Source organism: Tetrao urogallus (assembly GCF_951394365.1).
Source record: "Tetrao urogallus genome assembly, chromosome: 7".
Lineage (NCBI taxonomy): Eukaryota > Metazoa > Chordata > Aves > Galliformes > Phasianidae > Tetrao > Tetrao urogallus.
Window position 1 is genome coordinate 44,390,751 of NC_136820.1, and position 20,581 is coordinate 44,411,331.

The 20,581-nt window shown below is 41.0% G+C and overlaps 1 protein-coding gene across 1 annotated transcript in view; it reads right to left on the reverse strand.

Annotated features, from left to right (window-relative positions):
* DPP6 (dipeptidyl peptidase like 6) overlaps positions 1 to 16,216 on the reverse strand; it is a gene marked incomplete at both ends in the record, with an annotated part of 485,505 nt that extends 469,289 nt beyond the window's left edge. The window contains one exon of the mRNA XM_079538258.1: positions 16,157 to 16,216. Within this exon, the coding sequence (XP_079394384.1) occupies positions 16,157 to 16,216 (60 nt within the window). The remainder of the gene's footprint in view (positions 1 to 16,156) is intronic.
* Between the last annotated feature and the right edge of the window lie 4,365 nt (positions 16,217 to 20,581).

Below are 20,581 nucleotides of genomic sequence, written 5' to 3' on the forward strand. Positions count from 1 at the left end.
GAAGCGAGCGGTAAACAAATAGGTCACAATTTGAGCCTTTTCAGACAGAGAGGGGCAGGATGAAATTGATGACAAGGTAAACGCTTTCCTCTCATGAAAGGGAAATTTTTAAGACATTAAAGAAATTAATTCCACAATGAAAATACTTTATTACATATGTATACACACACATATACACACACTTTGTGTGAATTTTTGAAAAGTGATACTCAGCTACCTAACTTTACTAAATAAATGAACTAACTAAATAACCTACCAAATAAATGACTTTCTTCTCCTTTGAGAGGCTAAACCCTGTCTGGAAAATGTCTCTCTCAGTGGGAATCTCAGGTTGAGAACCCAAACCCCTCTGGTACCAAGACAGCAGTCAATGAGTTCTATACTGACGGTATGTTACATGAACAATATATAACTACTAGTGATTGGCAAAGATCTGAGTTAAAAAGCTGAAGAGAGTAAAGATAAGCATAGATAGGCATGGATTCTCATCTTGGAAATAAGCAAAGCTTCCACAGAAGAATGCTAAGTGCATCAGTACTCACCAAACTGCAGCCACAGAATATTCAGGCTCCATCCAGCCTGACCCTGAGTGCCTCCAGGGATGGTGCATCTACCACCTCTCTAGGCAACCTGTAAACTAGCAGCAAACTATTGCTGGTCATCAACTTATGAGTGAAGCTGTTGCTTAAATAAAGATGATGCACATCAATGGTACATCACTGCAACCCACTTGTTCTGTCTCAACAAAACATGTTATTAATTACCAAACAGTGTGGTTTTCCCACTCTGCTATGTTTCTGATTTTTATCTGAAGAAAGAGAAGGATTTACAGAAGCATAAGACGCTTCTGTATATAAGCGTCATATATATAAGCATACAGAAGCTTATAAGAAGCATTCAGAAGATAACAGTCACAGGTTAGACAGCAAGACTGTTTAATGGCTTATATCACCTTTCTAAAATCTAAAATTCATTTCAAGCCACAAGAAAGCAGGAAGATACACGTCAGCTTACGGAAAATTACACATGCATGTATTCTGAAATCCTGAAATGTCCTGTTTTTCCTTCAAGTAATGAAGGAAATGGTAAAAAAAAATAAAAAAAAAAAATAAAAAAGATGCTACAAAGAGCACAAAATGTCAAAATCTCATGATCAAAATATTTTAAGGAGTGACAGAGCACCTGAATTATTATTAGTGCATGTCTGAGTCCAAGTAAAGAAAAACCTATGCTTGAAGGAGTAGAACTCAAAGCTTCACTCAAGACAGGCATCTCTGCTACCTCACCAGTAAACAGGGCCAATGAAGTGAGCTCATCTTTGAAAAGATGTCAAGGACATTCAGAAGAAAAAAAACCACCAAACTAAATAACATAACTTAAAACATGTGGGTGACTACACAGTCCTCTAATCCTCTACTCCAGCAAGGAAAAAGCGAAGGAGGGAGATTCTTCATGACTTTTGTTCAGGGCCTTGAACACATGAAGTAATTACACATCATGGAGGTGTTTTGCTCAACAGAAGCCAACTGAAGGAACTGGGATTTTTCATATATTGTGGTCATGGCATGCAGAAAGACATCAAATCTAATGCGAGAAAGCAGAACATGCCATGAAGTCTCTTTTGCAGAACTGGAAACTTGAGAATAATGATCAATCAGTGGTATTCTATATTCATCATCCAAAACAACTGATTATATGCACCTTTCTGAGAATTAAATACCTCAGAGTAAATTCTGACATCTATTGAGCAGGAACTTGCTGAAAACCAGCCCCAAACCTCCTGAAATTGCTCAGCACCAGCCCACATGAAAGGCTTAGAAATGAGATGTTCTGAATTCTGAACTTCTCCTTCCCCCAGGGCTGCATAAGAAAGTCCCATCCACTTGGGATTCACACTGCACACTCCTCCCCTGGACACATCAGTTTTTATTTTTCCCTAGAGAGAAAGAGAAAGCTGGTGCCTTATTTTTTAAAGCATGTCTGAAAAAAAAGAGCAACAAGAAAAACTGAGTCTCATCTCTGTTTTAGACATGTTCTTAACCTCTTTTCCAGTTCAATCCCTCAGTGATTTAGGTTGACATTTAGATATATTTTTCTTCCTAGATCCCCACTGTCCTTGTGTAGAAGGCCTTATGTACCTCAGTCCTACCAGACCCGGTGCTTATAAATTTCTAAGTACTGCTGAATTCACACAACTCATTCATGATACAACTTATTTATTTCTACAGGCAGTGAAGCCAATAGCACTCGAGGATCCTGCCTTCAAAATCTCATCTCAGCACTATGGTATTGCATCTTCCTATTTTGCACATGGTCCCCTATTCTGAGTACATGAAAATAATAGTTATAAGTGTCATTCATTTATGTGAGCCAATTTAAAAATAATTCAAGGGGCAAAATTAATCAGGACAACAACATGTCCCTGAAACCATGCTCTAAGTGTTTTGCTTCCAAAGAAATGGATAGATAGGAGCAAGGGACTACTCACAAATCTGTTGTTTCTGATGGCAGTGGATAATCCCAAGTTAAAATAATTCAGAAACAATTTTGAAGGGTTACAGTTCTTGATGTATCCAGAAAGCTAACTTCTGAAATCAAAACAATCTAATACCTACATTTCCAGAGATACCTGCACATTAGATAAAAGCTGCAATGGCCAGTAGTCTTAAACTGCCTGAGTGTGAACACCTTCCTTCTGCCAGCAAAAAGGAAAATAATTGAGCTGTTGATCTATTAATATGATATGCTGAGCCCTGGAATAATTTCTTCTGCTCTCTCACAGACTGCAGAGGAGAGTATCCAGGGAGGGCCATATAAGCTTCAAAATTACAAGTGTTTCAGGGGTGCATGACCAACATAGAGCCTTCTGTCATGGTGTAACTGCATCAGCAGGCAAAAGAAGAGCCACTGTTGTCATCTATTTCTACTTCACTAAGAACTCTGACGTGGTTCCCCATAACATCCTTCTCTGTAAACTGGAAAGAGAACAGGCTGAGAGAGCTGGAGCTGTTCAGCTTGGAGAAGAGATACATCCCACAATGTAATCCCATCTCCCATGTAATGGCCATTGCTCATGAGAAGACAACAAAATGTTATCTTTTTATACGTACGTAACTAAATATCTTCAAAAATCCATTGCCATCATTTCCCAGTTCCACTGTCCATAAAACCAGACTAACACTAACTTAATGTAACTCAATCCAGTCTAACAACGATCAATAGCGATCTGAAGAAAATATCATCAGAGATTGTGAGGAGCTGAAACACTACAGCAAGCAAGTCCACAGAAATGTCCTAGCTGATAACTGCCTCTTCCTTCACTCCCAATCTCCTATTCTGAGGATAATGCCAGTAAAACACAGTTTACTATATTCCAGGAGAGTTTTTAAAATAACTTTTCATGTGCTCATACTTTCCCCCACGAAAGGATATTTCCCCTGCTGACTTTTACAGATTACACTGTCACTTCACTACAGTTATTTCTAAACAGAAAAATGTACCCTCTTTAAGAAGCAGAACTGGAGAAGAAAATTTCACTGTCATTACCCAAAGCTACTGAGCAGAGAAGGAGACTAAAAAGAGCTATCTTTCCCAAAAAAAGCAATCTTCTAAATGTTTTCTTATCTAAATGTCAGAATAATTTGGAATTGATTTGTTGAATACGAACAAACTAGGCTAGGATGCTATTATAATATCATTATTACAACAAGAGCTGTTAGCAGTACTGACAGTCTGGTTTTCCCTTAGGTATGTGCTGGATTGTCCAGCGAGTTTATGGCAACTGGATTAAAGGAGAGAAGTCACTATGCTGGCACTAAACACATGTTAGAGTCTTGGCCCTAATTCTGAACACTCAGACAAATACCTCATCTTTACTTTTCAGAACTATGGGAGAGGGATCCCTCTGTGCCAAAAAAGAAAAAAAAAAGCATCAACAGAAAGCAGTGTATTTTTTAACACAAGCTAGCATTATTGATTAAATATATTTTGAGAAACATTTATAAAATAAGCCACGGCCTGGCACGCAGCTGACCAGCTGATGTTTGCACTGTGTGCGCAAGGCTCCCAAAGGACCTTGCAGTCAAAGAAACCGACGTAGATATCATGCTCAGAATTACAGGCAAAGCATGATTTAACCTTGCCTGCTTTATCTACATCTGCCTTCCCCTCCACATAGAGATTCATAAATCTTCTGTGCACTGATATCAGATTTTTTGCAGCCCTAATTCCCTTGGTTCAAAAGGATTGGCTTGGATAGTCCAACCTTTCAAAAAACAAAAATAAATAAAAATCTATCCTATTTCCCAATTCACATAGGCATTCTTTCTTGCTCCAAACAGGCTCTCAGCAACATCAAGATTGAAGCATACACATCAGCCTAAGCCCCCTGCCACATTTACTCTGATCCAAATAACCCAAACTTTTCCAAAACTCCAATTCTTTGAAAATAAATCAATCATTTTGATCTGAGATCTTATTATAGATAAAGTGACGTGAGGTACGCTGATCACACCATAGTACTCAGCCCTTCATCCTGACTCAAAAGAAACTGCCTGGACCTTAGGAAATAGCAGGCAAGAATTTAATACTAGAATTATTTCCATCCTTTCTTATGCACACAGACAACACATAATAAAGTGGACAAGGCTACAAGTGACACACAATTTGAGACTAAGATAGCCAAGTTACTTATGCGAGGTACTTACAGAAGTACCAGGTATCTAAATTCCTGCTATTGTCAACAAGGACCTAGAAAAAAAGTTCATGGAATACAAGAAGGAAATGAAAGAGCAACTGTCCCACAGTGAGCTTACAGCAGGCTTCCCCACACAGACCATTCAGTTTTGACTATAATCACAGTTTAGGGAGTGATTAGCTGTATTCAGCAAAGTGAAGATAGCAAAATCACTTGAGATATCCCAGGACCTCCAAGATGTATTGCAGACACAACACAAGACCTGCTGGAAATTCACATCCTCATGGTACAGCATCCAGAAGGATACTTGGCACATCTTGTGTAGCATCAGTAGAGCAAAATCCTGCCCCTAGATTACATTTGAACTGAAATTCCACACACAAACATTGGTGTAGTAATCCATAAATGGAGTCCTATCCTTCAAAGATAACCTTACATTAACTGTCCAGTTAGAACAAAACACTGCAGTTTTGGAGGACTTGTGTAAATATCCCTGCATCCTTCTGATGGTATTTTTCCATCCTTTAATGGAACATATCTGTAGCAATATCAGATATACTCTTGAGTATTATTTTACTTTTATTTTTATATTTCTTTAGTAAATGAAATTGGACAATACATGAAATTTCATGCTTGGCATGAAATGCTCTTACAGTGATACTTAGGAGAGCTGTTACAGCACAGCTAACCATCTAGACAAAAAATGAACATTCCTTCTCATTTATACATCAGAAAAAAGCTGCCTTTTCAGTGATGCAACAACATATCCTTCCCAATCATCAAATAAATCCCCTTTTTTATGGCAAACACAGTAACTGTGGAACCACTGACAAGCACATGCAGACTGGCTTCCATGCACCTCAAGGGGCAGCAGATTCCTTTTGTACAATACAAGATAAATCAGTATCCTTGCTTTGACAACGTTTACATGCAATCATCCTACTTTAGTGTTTGGGTGCATCTGACTGCTTCAGCCTCTGCAAAGGATGGCTATTTCTCAGCTGAATGCAGTCGTCATTGGTTTGAACAGCATTACAGCCTTTGTTAACTCGCTAAGACTGTGAACAAAGATGGTAAGACTCCTTTGTGATTTGCTAGATTTCCCCTAACTCTTCACAATGTCTGTTTCCAAATCATGAGAGCATATAAGAAAGAGTCAGTTTTAGCTAAAATTCTGATTTTTTTTTCTTCTGGATGATCTCTATATCAAAACTCAAATCTAATAAATACTTACAAGAAAGTGAGAAAAAAAGGCGTTTTTAAGAAATAGTAAGATATTTGTGATAATGTCTCTACAAACTATATTTTAAATGGATGGAAGACCCATTTTTCTGCAATCATTAAAAACTGAAGCACTAGAAAATCCAGTTTTTCCTTACTGGGTCCTTCAATCAACTTCACACAGACTTGAAAAGCTTTAGGAGCAATTCTTCCAACAGCACACAAGAAATTTAGATATGTTTCTTCTGCTGACATCACCAATATTTAGATATAGACCTCCCTCCTGCAGTTACAATAAACGAACAAGGAAACAAATAAAATTTTGTCTCTTTCAGCTATCCTACATCAGCTGTAAACTGGAATTTTTCAGATGCAAAATGTATGCTGTAAAAAATAATGAAGCTATAGAAGGAGAGTACCTGAGAAAGGCCATTGGAGGTGACTTAAAGCTATATTTGACAGCAAAATATTGTATCTGAGGTATTTTGATCATCATACTATGATGGCGCTCAGCATTGATTACTTTCCATTAAAGTAATAAAAAAGCACTGAAGTTTTCTATTGGCTTGAGAAGGGGGAAGGGAGGAAAGGAGCCCAAATACTTGAAACACTGCCATGAATTTGAGGTTCCCAAACCAGTTTCTTTCCTCTCTCCATTCTTGGCTAACGTTTTTACATGCTCTGCAATGACCACACATGGCTCCAAATTTTAAGTGCAAGTTCTGAGCCATGACTCAAAATACCTTCCTCATAGCTCACACTGTAGTGATCAAAAACCATCATTACCTTTTCAGAATAATATGTAAAGCTATCTGTGTTTCAACCTGAGTCAGTCCTTCAGCATCCATGAGCTGGATAGATCACATCAGCTCTGCATACAGGCCTGTTAACAATGTGAAGGTCCTTTATCTACAACACTCATAAAATGGTGAAGAAAAAGTTTCAAATTGTTATTACTACTTAAAGGAAATATATCAAGCTTTATTCACAAAAACTAAATTAATTTATTTGTAAAGTGGAATATTCAGAGTTCTCTTTGCTATGAAAAATCAGTAGGTGCAGAGGAGATACAGGAAGAAAGCAAGAATAAACCCCAAGTAAAGGAGTGGAAGATGCTCTGCAGCCTTTGGGATTATCAAGATAACTCAAGTGATTAACACGGAAACAAATAAGAAAATATGGAGAGACAGAGCACACACAGAGGAGAACCTGGGAAATCCAGGGGCAGCCCTGAGCTCAGTGGAAGATTCATAACAATAACAATTGTCTACATTTCCAGTGACTGAAAAACTTTGGCAGCCTCTCTGCTGGCAGACTAACTGTGCCATAGGGGGTCAGACAAGAGAACAGGAAGCACAGTATGTCAAGCAAAATATGTTACAGTGCATGCTTTCATTGAGCTCCAGATACGACCATGATAACAAGCCTCATGACAATCAATGGGATCACACACAGAAATCAGTGCTGAAGAACAAGAATAAAACATCTGGAATAAAGTCCTTAGTTTGAGAGATAACCCTAAACCAGAGAACAAATTTTAAAAAGGATGTTCTTTGATGCAGGAAACAGTATTGTGCTTTCTGGACGCAAAGCCTCTTGTAAAATTGAATCCCAATATGCAACCAGTGCTCCTAGGGAGTATACAATAGAAGGAACACTGAAGCAGGTCCCTGCAGCTGGACTTAACCTGAATGTGTTTTGTTTGAAAACCATCTGATCTTCGACTTCAGAGAACAGTTAAAGGAGTGGAAAAGGCTCCGTGTGAGGTCGCTATCTAGCAAAATCTTACCTGAATAAGAAAACCAGCGCTAAAAAGCTGCAAGTACAAGGATGTTGGGATGCTAAAGGGAAGTCCAAGAAGAGTCAAAAGCCTTAAAGCATAAATACATCAAGGTGGGGGGAGATGAGGAAGCATATTATGTATCTGCTGCCTTGAGTAGCAGTAAATTAGCAGCTGCCTGCACACATCTGTCTGCCATAATTTACATCTCCTCCTAGAATTCCAATTTGAGATACCATCTGCAAATAAGCAAGCTATGTGACCTCGAAAGTTGATGTTCTGCTCCTTTTCAAGTTTCAGGCAGAGATAGGAGGAGACCAGCACCTGGCACATTCATTAGTCCCCAAACTTCCCTCCGGGGCTCTCACTGATGACGAGCCTTGCCCATGCTGCAGCATATTTCATAATGTCCACTTGAACTCATAACACCTAGAAAGTGCTGTATATGCTGTGTTTCTCCATACCCCACCATTTCATAATTTTAACAAGCTTCTCTTCAGATTTTAAACACAATGACATAAGGTGAACAGACAGAATGGGAATTCCACTCAGTGGGTCACAAAGTTGTTATCCTCCACCAAAGAGCTGGCAGATCATGCAAAGGAAATGCTCATTCATATTTTTGGCAACCCTGCTCATGGCAGGGGGTTGGAACTGGATGATCTTTGAGGTCCCTTCCAACCCAAGACATTCTGTTTTTCTATGATTTTTTGCCAAAAGAAAAAAAGAAAAGAAAAGAAAGGGGAAAAAAAAAACAAAACAAAACAAAACAACAAAAAAAAAAAAACTACCACAAAACGTGGGCATAAAGCATTTGTCCCAGTCTTTGTATGGAGCAGTTAGCACTGACTCCTTTGATTTCATTGTAGACACCCAAGACCACTCCTATACAAGACTGTTAAATGCAGCCTGGCACATGTTTTCTTGATGACAACAGTGTTTGGCCTCGAAAATCAACTAGAATCTATAATAAGGTGACCATACAAAAAATATGAAGCTAAAAACATTTCACAGAATCACAGAATTGTAGGGGTTGGAAGGGACCTCCAGAGATCATCGAGTCCAACCCCCCCTGCCCAAGCAGGTTCCCATTTGGTCAACAACCTAGTGGAAGTCAGGGCTCAATCCACAAATTGAGACATTTCCCTTGAACACTATCAAAAGCCTTTACACCCAACTTTTGCAGCACCATGAATTACAAATTAGACCTTCCTGTATCTAGGTAAAAGCATGCTTCTTTCTCAGAGCTGGCTGATATTCAAACCAGTTTAGTTTGATGACCAGCCCATTGGTCTTGGTACTGTAAATTAACAGCACCATTTTGACACAGTTTCTAGCTATCTATATACCTGAAAACATAATATTACACTAAGATTTTGCTTGAAATTTCAAGTAACCAGTTCTAGTCAATAAAATGTTAATACAAAATTGGTTTATAGTTATGTGACATTGGCACTTACACATTTGCCCTGTCCTACACCAGTTAAAAAGCCATTGCAGATTCCAGTTATAGCAGTCACAGCTCTGGCTGCTTTTTCAGAACACCAACTGTTAGTTAATTTTGTTAGCATAAACACCCAATAAAATTTTATGGTGTGTTCAGCTCTCATTAAAGATGAAAAACAGCAGCAGAGAGCAGCACCCACAAATAAACCTGGTGCAGGATAGCTCTGGCGTTACCGATCCCCGGAGCTCATTCAGATTCAGAGCTTGAGGCTGCTTGTGCCAAAGAGCACTGAAGAGATGGAGATCAAAACCCCCCACACTGCTGGAAGCCCCTCAAGCTCTGCACAGCCCTGCCATAATGCTTCTGGCAAGCATTTGTTGGTGAAAGGACCGTCCTTCTCCAGATCCTTTCTGACGGTCTCTCCAGACCCTTAAAACAACAGCTGTTCAAGGTTAATTATATTCTTGCAGGTGCACACTTGCACAACACTACAACCAACCCTGCTCCTTTTACTCCCCATCACAAAAAAAAAGAACCAAAACAAACAAACAAACAAAAACAAGAGAAGTAATAGCATCGTTAAGTGCTGCAGGGACTCTTTCACAGGTTCAATCCCACCACTGCATTCTCTCCAGTTGGGGGAAACGTCACTCCTACCAGTAAGTTTTTGATCCGCAGCCAATTTATAAAGTCAGTCTGGTCATCTCCCTTTGCCTTCATATCCTTCAGAGGGACACTTGGAGACTTGCACTGAATTTTTCACCACCCCCCTGGCAAAATTTTCTATTAATGGAAACTTTACAGGACAGCTGACTCTAGGATGGTCCAAGGAAGCTCTCCAAGGAATATCTCTGGAATTACTGACAAAATCATCAGGTATACAGGAAGAACTGCAGACAAAGCAGATTTCACTGTTTGAAATAATGAGAGTTACAATCAAGAATTTCCCTCAGTCAATACTCATAAAATCCTTAATGCTTTGCTGCTTTAAAGTTTTAGAAGTTTCTGAAGTCTTTCCATTTACACCAACAGAAGCAGAAGATGTCTCAGTAACTCAGCACTTCCACCACACACTGTCAACTGAAATCTTACAGTTTACAAAAAAGAGAATGTGACAAAAACAGTTTCAAACACTTCCCCTGAAGTTCCCCAGCATTTTTTCTTCTTGATTTTCACACATTTCTCAGTTTTGTCAGGCTTTGCCTTCTGCTGCTGCTTTGTGAGAAATCCCCCACAAAAGATAAAGTAGTTGGAAGACCTCTGAAAACTGATAAAGCGTTGAACCAACACTACATAGTTCAACCCCACTTAAAAACAAATGCTACTCCAGGAGCAGCCAAACCAACTCCTAGAATCCTAGTGGGAAAGTCTACAGATTTCCTAAGTCAACATATTTCTCCCTCTCAACTGACCCTGGCTTTCCCCTGCCAACACCTACAGCGGGGAAAGGGATAACATATTTTGTAGGGAGGGATACGCTTGTGGATGCCACCAGCATATGCATTAATTGGCTCTTCAGTGGACAATGGCCAGTTTTGCCTTCTTTTTCCATGTCAGAGAAACTCACTGTCAGGCTATCTTCTCTAACTCTTTTTGCTGAACTTAAGATCATTATTATGCTAAGTTTGTAAAGTTTGGTAGGTTATGCCCAGCATCTTAATTCACTCTCTGTGTAATTAAGGTGATTCTCCCCTTCTCGAAGATTTTTGCCTCTACTGTTAACTTAAATTCTAAGGTGACTGAAGGAAAAACTGTTTCTTTCTCCATAGGGTTAAAGCACCCAGCAGGAGTAACTCCTGATCTTAGCTGGGGCTCTTATGCAATGCTATATTGGACCAGTCTAAAGACTGGTATTTTGAGATGAAAATATGACTTCTTAAGGAACTGCCCTTTAAGGAGAGCTGGATTTTGGAGACAGCTGACTGGTCATTCTATAAAACCCGAGCAACCATACCAGGTTTTACTTTAATCCTTATTAGATGCAGAAGTCAACTTTGCATTCCAGTAGAGTATTAGATTGGACAAATCATAAATATCCTCCATAGTTGTGCTCATACATGATAACTTGCCACACACAGTAAAAACCAGTGCGCAAGTAAAATGTGGAAGAACTTGTTTCCACTTCAGCAGTAACACACAGGAGCTACAACAGCTTCCTTATCTGTATTCTCTGCATCCAGAAGTGCTAAGACACTACAGCTTTACTGCTTGCAAAATTTGGAGGTATTGATTCTCCACAATTAAAGCAAAATAAGTAAGTAGTAATTCAAATGAAATAAGTGAATTTCACATAGGGGCAAACGTTCATATAAAAGACAATTACATTCATCATGTGTAGAGGTGATAATGTCTCATTAAAGAACAGTTTAAAGAATAAGCTACTATAAAAAACAAACTCTTTCATATCATGTTTAAAGGGCATTGCTGACATTTGACCACAACTGTACAAGCACTATGCTGCACCTTTAGATCAGGGCCACTCCTTGCAAATATCCTGTTTTGTAGGAACACCCCAAATCTACCATTTCTTTTTCTTACAGGTCAACATTGCTTTTTTCAAAATAATGGGAGAGCAAGCAGGGGTACAATCTATACTTCCAGTTCAGCTTAGCTTGACATACTTTACTTTTACCAAGAATTTAAACTGCTTCGTTGAGCTGTTTTCCTATCTACTTGCTCACACACTGAAATTGATAATGAGTAAAATTGTCTCTCCTTTAAAAGAAAAAAACCACAAAACTAAGAACAAAACAAAACCTCCATCCAAGTGATTTGCTGCTATCCTCAGGCATTCATTAGTGCTGATTAAAAATCACGTTATGGTTATTCAGGCAGATGTCCCAACCTCAATACTTTCATTCAATGAGCTTTTTTAAGGTGTGGGCATACTTTAAACCAAGAGAGGAAGAGTGACTGCTTAGTATCTGTGATAGCATAAAATGTACCCTTTAAGACACAGCTAGAACAGACGTGATGGAAATACACACTAGTTGTTCAGTTTTAACACTGTGTTGTTTCTTTTTACCATACAGTCTGAGTGATTCCTATCACTCCTGTTGGGAGAAGAAAAAAACACTCATCTCCTACCCACCCACTGGGATCTGAATCAGGAATAAGTTAAAGCCTAGATCCATGAAAAGCTGTAAATGTCTAACAAAACATCACTGCCATGTAGGTAGCAAAATGAAAGCATTATCCTCAGAAGACATGCAGGCTCTTTCAGCACTCATTGCTGACGTGTAGCTAGGGCTGTATTTGTTTATTGATGTACACCAAAGAAGTTGCATCCATATCTGATGGGACAACAGGAGACCTGACACAGAAGATGCGCTCTGTGTCCAAGACAGCTCCACACAAAACAGCTTCCACAGATACATTCATTCAAAGGTACAGTCAGAGGGAAGTCAGAAGAGACGGAATCAGCAGCAGCAGCGTAATGCCGACCAACAAGCACAAATCTACAGATGAGGCTGCTGCAGGAAGCTGGGGGATTCTAACCTTACCATGCAGATTGTGCATAGCAGCCAACAGTCTGGCTAAATGCATTTTTGTACAAAGCAAAGAGATGGTGCATCCTTCTGTCCCCAGGAGGCACTGAGGCTTTCCATCTCCATCCCCTCTCTGAAGAACAAGCATTGGCCCATTTTCAGGAGGGCAGAGCATTCCTGCTGTGAAGCAGTCAGTCTTCTGATACCTACTGCAAAGGATAGGAGCTCGTAAGGCTCTGAATCCCCATCATCACTTAAAATGACACCAGATCCACAAATTCTGCTAGCTGGGATATCTCCTTGCTCACTGTACACAGATCGGCACCAACCCAGAAATTACTCCTTTCTAAAGAAAGAAATGACACCCAACGTTTTCTTTAGATTTGCCTCCCTCAAGATAGATGAAATTCGGTGTCTCAATTGGTAAATAATCTTATAGATCAAGTGAAATTTAAGACAACTTCTGTGCCCCTCATTGGCTGGCACAGAGCTCCTCACTGCTGAATGAAAGCCAAGAGCCAGGAACTGCACTGTGCAGTGTTGAAGTGCCTGAACCCCCATATGGAGCTAGACCTCCTTAATTCCTTCAAGAAACCTGTCAAAAGGAGATAACTGGGAACTGACCCCCAAAGTTCTAAATAAGAGAACCATCTTTCCAGAAAATGCTTCTTCCCTAGAGATGAAGCCTCCTCCTAGCCCACACAAGAGGAGCATCTGGCTTTGTGTAGACTCTCAGCAATGTAAGGCTCACTACCCCAGGCACCCAAACATGACAGAAACGTTCCCACAACAAAGCTTTTCATTATAACATTGGGGCGAATCCATTTGCCTTCCTCCCACAAATTGTCTTAGGAAAGGCAAGGGGATTAGTCATAAGCAGGAAAAAAAAGAGCATTGGAAGCCGTATTTACACAAACTATTCCTCACTATAGGTCTCTAATCAACAAATTGCGATCTCTCAGTAGCAATCACAGATGGCTTAGAGATAGCTCTTGGTTAGAAACAGTTAAATGTGTTATGGAAATGCCTATAAATATATATACATATATGTTTTAGTAGGCATGCATTACTACAATATGGAATTATAGTCAGTTATTTATTTAAGGTCCTTAATAATATCCCTCTTTTTAGAATGTTGCCTCTGCTGCCCAATGCATCTGTGCAAAGCTGTAAATCTTGCAGAGGGAAGTTGGAGTCTGAGTTTATTGCCTAGCGAGACGAAAAATCAGCAAAGCCAGGAAGAGTGACCTTCCCCGGTGACTTGGCAATTGCTGCCCCTCAGATGACACACAGTGCCAATGTATTTTGGAGGGGAGAAGAGAAAAAACAACCAAAAAAAACCCACCTTATGTCATGAATAAAGAAAATAATGACAGAGCAATGTTTGCCTTGCAATGGATTTCCAGCCCATAGCATTGGCACAACCCAATCCCTCTTATATATATATCCCAGCTCTCACATCGCTGCTGCTCTCCTACCAACAACTTTCACTTCTTCTGAAAGTTTATTCTGCACTCATTCCTTTATCCCCTTCTCTCTCAATCTTCGAACAGTCTTCAGTGTATTTATAACCAAGTACTGAGTGAGCTAATGTGAAAGTGCAAGTAAAGGAGGTAAGGGCAGATTTCCCCTTGCCTCTTCTGCTCAGCTATCAAATAATTATTCTTCTCTATTAAGCAATCAACTTCCATGCCACTTGTAGAAAGTCAGTGTTTGCAACACTTTCATTCTGTCAGTTTTGATTAAAACTGGCCAATGAGTTACGAAGTTAGGAGATCAGGAAGGTCAGAAAAGTTCTGTTTGGTTGTTAATATCTGGTTTTCTGGGGGAAAAATAACATCTCACAAGCATTTCCATGCTTCAGAAGTCAGTGTCACAAAACACTCCTTCATTCTGCCTCTTTTCTAGTCTACTACATTGGGGTTTTTTTGTTTTGTTTTGTTTTTCAGCTCTGTTTCATACAGTTCCATTTCTGAACTCTTCCTGGAATCAGTCGTGCATGGAGCTTTCTATGTTTTAATTAAAAACCTGAAACCATCAATCACGTCAGTCTTCTGACTTGAAAAAATATATTTATTTCCAATGGAAAAACATACATTCCCTACAGCACCTGAAAATAACATGAGGACACCTTCAAGACAATGACAAACGTATGCTAAGAATATAACCATTTTAGCCCCATCTCTTCCTTGTGCATTAAAGCATTAGGTTAGCAGCTTGGTAAAATGAATTATTACTGATACTCAATAACATTTGCTGTTCAACCCAAAACTCAAACAAAACCAAGATGTACAAAGAAAGGAGGCTCAGCTTTGAAATTACAGGCGAGATCCACAGAGGACCTCCAATTTCAGGCTCTCTGATTATGCAAAGGGCTCATGAATGGGTTTAACTTGAAATATATGATTAGTCATGGAGCTAAGTAAACAATTTCAGCAGACTCATCTGAACTATCTGCGTACTTCCACAGCCCTCATCGCACAGCATCTTTTAGTACTCATGCAGATGCATGATTAATGGGTTTAATCCTTAAAAAATCAGGTGATAAAAGGAGCAATGACCAAATTCATTCTACAGGAGATGTATGATATAAACCTGTGTGGCTAAGTCTGCAAACCTGCAGAACCAGGTATGCACTGACTAGGCACAAAGTTGCCAACCAGGTGAGCAGCAGCACTGGCATTTCAAACAGTAACATGACATCAAGCCTAGAAGATGCAACATGAACTCCGTGTGAAGTGATAAAATAAAAGAAGCTCACTGCACCATTTCCAGCAACCCATAAATTTTGCATTTCTTTAAGGCGCATCCCATTAGCCAACACAGAAACATGCTTCGTGACAAAATGCAGTTTTTGAGATCCTTGGAGAAAAACAGGTAAATGAATAAATAAATAATACCCCATGAAACAGAAATACAAACACCAAAACACGCTTTGAAGAGTTGCAGAAGCAGCACCAACAGAAACGCCTACAAGAAGGCACAAACCCACACAACTCCCATTTAACAGCATAACACTATCATACGGATAAATGCAAGGGCCATGTTCGTTAGTACCAGAAAAAACAACAGTGCAAATCTGACTGGAATCAGGTGTGAGGACCCAATTACATCTTGGTCGCATTCAGCTGAGTTCACAATCAGGTGCTTTATCCCAGCTCTTCATTTTTTCCAGCTGCCTAGCTAGGCAAACACACCGTGGCAAGAAGTGAACACAGCAGCTCTACCTGATCCGACACAACGCACCAGCACCAATCTCTATCTTCAAAGCATTTTAACCCGTTTGAAGCAGGAGCGCAAGTTCGGAGCGTTCCAGCACTTGGGACCGCATCTTTAGTCCCTATAAACCCGGTCATCACCTCCTCGAGCCACAACACCGAAGGGATGCCAAGAAAGAAGGCTGAAGTTGGCAAAGTGCTGGGATGGAGGGAAGAGCAGGGGGTTGTCGCCCCGGTTTGGGGGGAATCGCTCCCGGATACACGTTTAGGGACGAAAGAAAGGGGAGTCCGGGCAGCCCCGCTTACCTTGGGCCCCTTGCCGCTGGAGCAGCGCACGTTGTTGGACACCCCGGCCGTCTGGTTCATGCTGAGGCCGGGCAGGAAAGTTGTGCCGGGAGGGGTAGGAGAAGGCGGGCTGCCCCCGCAGCGGAACTTCGCCCCCGGGCTCGGGGCTGTGCGCGCGGGCTGCGCACCCGGCTTCCCCGCTCCGAAGCAAACCCTAAAACAACCCGCGGCCGCCGGCTCCGCTTCCTCCCCCGCCCTCCAAAGCAGAGGCGAGGCGAGCCCGGTCTGCCCGCCCCCCACGCTCCGGGGCCGCCGCGGCAGCGGGGAAGGAGGGGGGGGAGGGAACGGCACCGCACGGTTCGGTTCGGCCCCGCTGTCCGGGGCGCGATGTCCCGCAGCCCGGCCTCACCCAGCAGTCCCCCGCCGCAGCGCTCTCACTTCTCCGCCGTTTTTTTTAATCCCCCTCCCTTCCTCGAGCGTGGGAAATCGCGTTAAAAAGCGCCAAGCCTTCCACTTGAGCTCGGTTCTTTCTTTTTTCTTTTCTGACCCCCCTCCTCCTCCAGTGCTTGGGGCAGTTAGAGCAGCTGTCTCCGGTGAAATGAAAGGGTGGCTGTGATGCGATGGAGAGATGTTTATTTACTCATAAGCCTCGGGATTTAGGTCTTAGTATAATTTATATAATTCTTCTTCCAGGTACACCGGACAGAAATGGGGGCTATACGACCTGCCCCACTTTGCTGATGAAAAATGATTTGAAGTAAAACAAACAAACAAACAAAAAAAACACAACACAAAACAAAACAAGACTAAATCCACAGCATGAATCACGACCAGATCCTAGAAACACAGAAGGGACACGTAAGGACCATCAAGTCCAGCTGTCTGCAGGCTCTGTTTCCCCTCCTCCATTTAGCCCATGAGTGTGAGTGCTGCCTCCTCTGTCCTTGCAACAAAAACTTGCGTGAAAATCTGTTTGCAAAGTAAGGAAAAGCAGAGGAACAACAGAACAGAGTATAAACAACCCTACCTCTGACTAAGAAAATCTGCCTAGCTATAATCATACGCAGTTCATCTTATCAAATTGTGTAGTTATGGGGTTTTTTCCCCCCTTAGGAGTTCAACTATCCAAAGAGATCAGTAAAGGCATTGTTGTATACTTTCATAACATACTTTGAAGCCTTTAGATAAATGTTTCCCAGGTGTTGCTTCTGTCAGGGAAGCACTTGGGCTTTACAGCAGTACCTCAGAGAATCAAGTGGTTGGGTTGCCAGAGCCAACACCACTTTGGAGAAGCCCAGCTCCTCCATTTATGAGGGATACATACACCACTACATGCTTCACTGGCTAAATCTGCATGCTGTGTGGCTAGGAGAGACCATCATGGAAGCTGACTTCAGAAGAAAGTGTAGTTAAAAGGTAAACTTGGTTGAAGCCACGACCTTCAAGCTCTGGTATAGGAGAGAAGCCCCAGAGCCTCAGCACGTTGTCAACATGCTCCCCCTTCAGCAGCAGGGCATGCAGTTTGGAGAACAGCAGATACTCAATGTCTGGTTTGCTAAAAGAAATGGGTCCCTCCCCAGAGAGAAACTATCTCTTCAGAGCAGGCTTCCTTTCCAAATTGCTCTTGTATTGTAGTGACAACGCTCTGCTCCTTGGTCTCTCAGTGTCTGCTCCCCTTGCTTTATATCCCTCTGGTGGCTTTTACTTCTTGTTCCAGTTAGTAGTTGAAGTTTACTGCTGACTGCTTCCTTCAGTGGCTTTTCTGTCTTCCTAACCAAGATGTTATAAATCCAATTATAGACTTTAAGTTGCATATTTGATGGGCCCTGCTGACATTGTAGCCTCTCAGTAGTTTCTGCACTGAGACATGCAGTCATCCCCAGACTATTTGTAGTTGTACAAGGATGTGCAATGCTTTCCAAAATCAGAGATAGGCAAGAAAAACTGCCCAAAGAGATACATGGCAAAGCCTTATGACCACTGCATGCAACAGGTGAAAAATCTATTCTTCTGTCTTGCCTTCCAAGCCAAATTTTTCAGGGAAATAAAGGAAATACATACCTGTATATGTATATATAGGTGTATATGTGTGTATTTATCTGTTCCAGCTTACACCTTGCACAACAAACACTTTGTATTACAAACTGATGGTGGGAGCTTCAGTCCAGGTTGTTTTAGCTCAGTTTTGTCCTGAAGGAAACAAGGATATGAAAGATATCACCCCACTACCCTTCCCAAGCAGTAACCTCCTCTTCCCTCCACAGCCGGACTAGCAAAGCAGACAGAACTGTTTTCACTGTAGGGTACATTTTGTCTTATGCTCTGGCAAGAATGAGCCAGGGAAAGCCTTCTGCTGTCTCATTTTTCCATTTGATGCCTGCACATGGCTCCACTTGAGTCCCCATTCTCTCCTAAAACCAAGACAGCACTGTACTTATAGCTTCCATTTGGGTTAGTAGCAAGAAAAGATTTGTTTTCAGAGCAGTTGATGTTTATTTACACTTGAAAAAACACTACTTAATGCATAGTGGAAGTTAAGCCTTTGAAATCTGTGAGAAGTTGTTTCAACTGCAAGTTCTGCCCATTCCTACATATATCATCTTGGAGAAAAAAAAAATATGGCCACCATCTTCTGCCATCAGTGCCCTTTCTTCCCTGGGGAGGCCCCCATCTCTGCCCACACACTTGTGGCTCCCTGCAAGCAGCAGGATATACCTATCCTACAGGTTCCAGCATCATTTGCCCGTTGCTTCAGCTAAGGCCCCCCAAGTACTGTAGAAAAACAAATGTGAAATCATTAAAGGCTGTTCTCTATGCAAAAGTGTCTTTTATACATCTAAAAAAGAACAGATAATACCACAAACAGCGCAAAGTTTTAAAGTGCATATGAGAAGAGTGAGTGTTTTATAGATTAGTATTTGTAGACTGTTCAGTGAAGTGTGAAGGAACAACAATATGCTGTCATATAAGCTCCAGCATATAAGCATCCTTTGGCATTTTACACTTTGAAAAGGATTATACATAAGCTGAGCTGAGAAGAGTATTAAGAAGGAATCTCAGTCATACTTTTTGGGAGCACTTCGTAAAGAGAGCTAATCTGTCTTTGGAGCTGAGCAAGAGCTATGCAAAATGGATACAGGGAAATACACACAATAATGACTTAAGATTAAAAAAAAAAAAAAACAGCCAAAATTATGTCATAGAATTAAAGAATTTTAATGTGTTGAGAGTTCTTCAAATTCTTTAGATTCATATTTCAGAGATGAAGCCTACAAAATAAAAATAAGAGCTTTCCAGATTTACCCTTTCTCCAAAAATTGAGACTTTTGGAGAAACATCCAGTATCACAAATCTCACCATTAAACGTGGGTGACTGCTGACCATTAAATGCAACCAGTTTCAAGTTCCAGTTCAGACTGAGATAAGGCTGTATCTAAAATACACCCTCATTTATAAGTTATTTTTGTGAGTCTATTTTGATCTAAATTTGGGCTGTCTGGTGTGTGGTATCACTGCTCTGTGAACTTCAGGGGTGCTCAGGCTTTCACAATAATATGGCAAAGATACAATACTTCCTATTTCCTTCTCTGACATTTGCAATTGGAAGCTCCTCAAGGCAGACTAACACTTAATACCACTGCAGTTTTTGACATCACTTGTGACGTAACCAGAAGGCCACATCTATTTTGTATGAACTTGCACGCAAAAGTCAAAGGGTTGCAGAGAACACAAAGAGTCACCTGGGCAGAGAAATGCGATTAAAAGTGTGGCTTAAGGAAAATACTTAGAAAGATGAGCAGTAAACATGCAGTGAATGCAGAGGAGAGCACAGGAGATGAGAAGGATGTGAAAATTGAGACCACGGAGTGCTAAGGAACACAGTTCTAAAAATCAATGCAAAGATGGATCAGGAATGAATGCAAAAAGCACAGCATGGGGAGGCTATAATTAGATGATTTAGTCATAGCCAGAAGCCTGACTGAGCTTTTTGAATCCACTGAAGTGGACACAGTTAATGCAGAGTTTGGCTTGATTGTTAGAGTTCTTCCCATGACAGCAGCTCAGAGGAGGCTCACAACGTCTTTTAGTCCCTATTAAGGCAATACAGATAAAAACCTACCACTGCACACAGGTGACTCTCACCCCATGGAAAGAAATATACATTCAGACAAGGCTGAGCATCCCCTGCAGCAGTTGCACTTCTGGGAGCCCTGATATGGGCTCAGCAAAACGCTGGAGAGAGGGAATAACCCCCAGCAGCGCTTGGTTCTGTTCTGTCCAATCATGCCCTGCAGTGATATCACAAGCAAGCAGTCTCCAAGCTCACTTTCCTCTTACTGCAGCCAGCAGTGAAGGAACATAGTGATGGGAAAAATAAGTAATACTGAAGCAAACATTAAATCACCCCTAAACAGTGCCCAGCTATGTGGAAATCCAGGCTTTGTG